At 44.2% G+C, this 5,108-nt stretch overlaps 1 protein-coding gene across 1 annotated transcript in view; it reads right to left on the reverse strand.

Moving 5' to 3' along the window:
- Nucleotides 1-5,108, reverse strand: part of SH3BGRL (SH3 domain binding glutamate-rich protein like) — a 22,388-nt gene that overhangs the window by 15,970 nt on the left and 1,310 nt on the right. Inside the window, exon 2 of the mRNA XM_009326657.1 lies at nt 4,131-4,183. Coding sequence (XP_009324932.1) covers nt 4,131-4,183 — 53 coding nt within the window. The remainder of the gene's footprint in view (nt 1-4,130; nt 4,184-5,108) is intronic.

A 5,108-nucleotide genomic window follows, 5' to 3' on the forward strand; every position in this document is an offset into this window, starting at 1 on the left:
CACGTGGCCTGAGCTGCCTCTCCCAACCTCACAGCTGAGAGCCAGCACCAGGACAACAGCGAAGCAACATCCTACAGCGCATCTAGATCTTGGACTCTTCTCAATTTAGTTTAAAGACAAAACCAGCTTTAAAAGGTTTTTTACCATTTCCAATTCCAGCCTTCTGGGTTCTGGATAAGGAAAAGCAACTACATGTTTAAAGCGGTTGCATTTTAAGCCAGTGATGATTTTAAACACGCTGTTTCATCGTTGGGGGGGGGGATAATTCTTTAAATCACAGGGGATATCTGCTGTGTGCAGAATAGTGAAAAAGTTCAAATCCCCAGACGATGCTACTGTTTGTAGCCAGACTTGTAACCATTGGTTCTTCAAACGGTTCAGTACCTTTTGAAGACTGGTAAGCTCAAATTTAAACAGTGAACGGGGAAAGCGCAGCCTAAGAAACCTTCGGCAAACTCCAGTGGCAGCCAGCAGCGCTGTCCTTTCGCTCACTGCAGCCGAGGTGAAAATACCCAGAAAGTGGTTTTCTTTGGAGGGAGCGGGGCAGCTCCAGGAATGCTGTGCTGCTGCCAAGAGAAATTAACTTGCCGCAGGGCATCCCACAGGCTGAGCTGCGCAGCGTGACTTTAGGACTTGACCACCTCTGCTGCTGTGGCTGGCTAACACTACAGCAATTCACAGCCACTTTTTGGAATTAAAAAAAAAAAAAGTTCGTTTTTTGGGCTTTTTTTACATTTCTCATTTAATTTCTAAAATGATAATGCCTTCCTAATGTGAATTGCTAACGCAGAAGCTAACTCTTGCAAATTAGCTGCAAAACGCTTATCGTTTTGCTTCCCAGTGCAACGTAATTTGTAGGAGTTAAACAGCATGGCAGCTCAGCTATGTATTTAAATGTCACGGATTCCTGACGGCCCCCCTAAGCTTGTTCTCCACCCCCAGGATACTACAGCAGGACTCCCTTCAGAGACAAAACACCTCCGAGCAGGCTTGGTCCTGGCCTCCATCAGAGTTTTCTCTGTTTTTACCATAATATTCAAGGAGCCAGTTTTTTGTATAAGGTGTTTTTGTTGGGTTTATTCGTATGAACAAACCAGATTCTTCTTCCCCCATGTTAGCTTAAAATTCCGAGCTGCCAGTTCCGCTGGTGCTGGTGGCCACCATCCGCTGTAAATGGCGGTCAAAGGGAGGGAAACTTGTAGGCACCTACAGCAATGACCTGCTTGACCAGAGCTTTGCAGGCTGTCTCTGAGGTGTCGTCTCCCAGCGATTCACGTCTCACTCTTACTTCTCTCTGCCTGGTAGAACATCTACCTATTTTTAGGTCTGGGCAATTATCGTTACAGAACTCAAACCACTTCTTTGTTCTGGCTATTTTAAGCCGAGCATTACACATAGTAGTGTCATCATTCTCTCTCCCAATGCTTGGTTTCTGGTCTGTAAGGAATGAGATTGAGGACAAACACAGCAAAACCACCATGAACTTATGTGACCTAAATCAAACACAGGAGGCTGGAAAAGCTCATGCTGTACTTGGGCTGCTTTTTTTTTTTTTTTGCAGAAATTAGGCAGTGTCCAGATGGGCTCCATATGTACTTACTCTCTCCCTCCAAGGCCCTTTGGGAAAGCCCATGGCACATCAACATGTATCCTGCATAGCTGCTACAGCAGCCCTCTCTTGATGTGGTTTGCCCTCAACAGCTTAAAAGTTGTTTATTTGGACACGGTTCTCACCACCAGGCACCCACCGACCCTGGGCTGCATTAGCACCACGTGCCAGCCTGAACCCCAGGGCAGGAGGCAATGGGCTCCAGCTTGCAGCGGGAGCGGCAACTTGATTCCCAGTTCTCACGTGTGGTTCTGGAAGACACTTTTTAAAAGGAGGAAGAAGTCCTGGGGTGAAAGGATGCAAAAGGACCACCACTCAAGAGCAAGGTTGGGGGAAGAATCCAGGCTACTGAAAGGTTTTTGCAACCTAACCTGGAGGTTGCATCATGTCTGGAAGCACGTGGTCTGCCTGCAATGGGGCATTATCCAGGCATAAGGTACCACACCACAGATCAGACTTCGCAGCACAAGCCAAGAATATAGCTAGAACAAAGGACAAAGTCTCTACTTCCCAAAACAAGACCACAACTTGCTCCAGAAACCATAGAAAGTTACATAAATGGAAAAGCTGATTCATGAGAACAAAAATAAAAGCTTCTCTTATGGATTATAATGCCATTGTAAGTGCACTCATTCAATAACCCAAGGCCTAAAAACCTGTTAAATCCCACGCCAGCAAAACCCAAGTCAAAAGATCCTAGTGCATTCAACAAGTTTTTTCCTTCCAGAAGAACCAAACACGAAAGTTAATGTCACCTCCATGTACTGAAGTCCTGGGGATCAGGATTCTCAACAGAGCCCAAGGCCCTTATGGGCCCAACTCCCACTCACTTTTATTTACTCTTTGACACAGACTGCAAAGAGAATAAAATGCCCAGTGGCAGTTTGGCTTTTAGTCCCCTCAGCCCGCTTTGGAAAGTTCAGCCAGTAACACAGGCCTGGCTCCTCTGTTTGGTACAGCCCGGTAAAGCAGCCTGCTGAGCAGGTTCCTAATTGCTACATTGCTGACTTGCTATTGAAGTTAAAGGAATTAGTTAAGAAAAAATAAGAAACCTTTTCTCTACTGCTCCAAAGGAAAGAATAAAGTAATATAATCATCATTTGGAAGAGACTAATTTAGAAAACTAATCTCAGCCGAATTCTGTTCAGAAGTACCGGAGAACACTAAATACAGGATCTCAACGCATTCACTTCTGCTGTGAAACAGCATCGAGCGTTGAAGTAACCCACGCAGGCTCACTGCTTCTGAAAGGCTCCTGAGCTGCCCGCTCCTTCCTCGTCTTGGTCAGTGCTCAGCACCCAGCTGGATGGTGCCTTTGCACTGTCTATGTGGTACATGCACTGTGCATGTGAGTGCATGCCTGAACGGTGGGACAGCACACACTGCGTATACTCAAGGCAAGGACTTTTGTGCCATGTGAAGTATGATACACATTTAGGAAAGGTAATGGTGTAAATACCACTGGTGCCTGGTTTCCATCACCCGTGGATACACACAGGACAGCGTTACTTCCCAAGAGGGCTTTCTTACCCAGGGGAGATCCGGGTGAGCACTCAGCGTCACACCACTTCAGGCAGAGGTGTAAATATAGTGCTGTGAACAGCATGCAACACAAGTTGAATGGTCGTGGAAAGCAGCTGCTCAGCAATAGGATTCCAAAGGCTCTTTAATTACACTACGTGGTGATTTGGGGTATTTGTCACTTGGTACCTACAAAAGTAGACACCTGCTAGCAAAACTCAAGGCTGGAGTACATTAAGCAACCCCTTAATCATGTTGTGGGCATAATCACACGAACCGTTGACAGAAGCAAATCTATAAGTTCACCTTTGTTAGTGTTGCATGGTATCAACAGTCAAAAATATTCGGACTCAAATGGCATCGATTCTTTCATTTAAATGTACGCAGGATTAGAATTTAATCTTGCAGCAGGATTTTTGAATGCTGCTAGTTTCATGTCAGACACGCAATACAGCCAATTCTACTGAAGGTCTATTACAGTCATACTCTAATAAGAAAGATACTAAAAGGCCATAAATAGGTCAGAACTGACTTGCTGCATCGCATCGAATGTCTGTTTAACTGCTTTCCTCCAGCAGTGGCCAAAAGCAGATTCCTTTACCCATTAGTCAAATATGAGGACAAGTAACATTTCCTTATTCATATCTTCTCAGCTTCTGGCAAACAGCAGTAGCAGCACTGCCTAATGAAGGCTTGATTACTTTTTAATGTGTTTTAAGTTTACTTTCTATGAAGGCACCTTAAGGATCAACGTATTATCACAGCTTAAGTCAAATTCTGCTCTTAACAAATAGTATCCAAGCACTGGGGGAGTGGGGGGGGTGAATCCATTCATCCTTTTATACCTGCTTGTCAAGGACTCTTGTGGTGCGACCAGGTTTCTGACACAGAACATCTTATCATTGGCAACACCTGAAGACAATGTGTAAAAGTACCATTTAATAAACTCCAGATTTTGTTCCAGTACATGAAAATGGTTCTCTGTCAGCTGAAAACTCACCTCTTTTCCTACTGAAGTCACCAAATTCAGAAGCAAATCTTCCTCTCTTTTGGCTGCAAGGAAAAGGAGGGTGACATTGTGCATTCTCCTTTAACTCTTCTCCTTACCGGCCACTCCCCAATATCTTTTTTCAGTCACTCATTTAGCATTCCCTGGCCCGCCAAGGCTCATGTACCACACTGGCAGCATCCTACTTGCTTTGCCCAGGAGTCCAGCTCAGCCACAAAGCCTACCAGCCAGATGCACAAAACTCATAAGAGTGTTCTGGATGGCTGTGCAGATCAGATGCAACATGACTTTAGTCAGGATATCTGTTTCCTCACAAAAAAAAAAAAATTAAACATCCCTCTACTGTCTGCTTTAGATGCTTTTATTAATTCTGTAAAGTGCTTAAAAAGAGTCACTATTGCCAAATCTGAGTTATGCAGAAGTCAGGATGCCAACGCTCTTCTCCATAGCAGCCATTGCCTGTTAAAAGGCTAGAAGCATAGAAGTAATACAAAACATTATTGCAGCACAATGAGTTAATCCATATTTGTGATAAAACCTTGAAATAAACACACATTTCTCTCGTGTTTTGCTTTTCTTAAGGAAAGGTTTTCCCTAGTTACCTGTGGATCCTCAGCTGGAAACACATTCAGAGTTCATCCTGGAGGAAGGAGCTACATGGTTAAAACTGAGAGCTTCAATACAAAGGAGTTAATTTACCGTTGTGATCTGGTTCAAATAACCAAAGATACTCCCTCCATGTGTGCTCGTCTTTGTTCTTTGCTTATAAGCACTGTGCCCAACACACTGACCTATACTGACAATCAGGTTATGAATTGTTGTGGGAAAAAGAACCACTATACATTACACAACTCGAAAGTGATCTGTTCCTAAATCCAAGGGGAAAAAATAAGGATCTCTGTGTAGTCCACATCACGGTCCTTGGTAACCTGGATTTACTAAACCCTGCACAACACTACTTTTCAATCG

Source organism: Pygoscelis adeliae, unplaced genomic scaffold (genome assembly GCF_000699105.1).
Source record: "Pygoscelis adeliae isolate BGI_AS28 unplaced genomic scaffold, ASM69910v1 Scaffold216, whole genome shotgun sequence".
NCBI lineage: Eukaryota > Metazoa > Chordata > Aves > Sphenisciformes > Spheniscidae > Pygoscelis > Pygoscelis adeliae.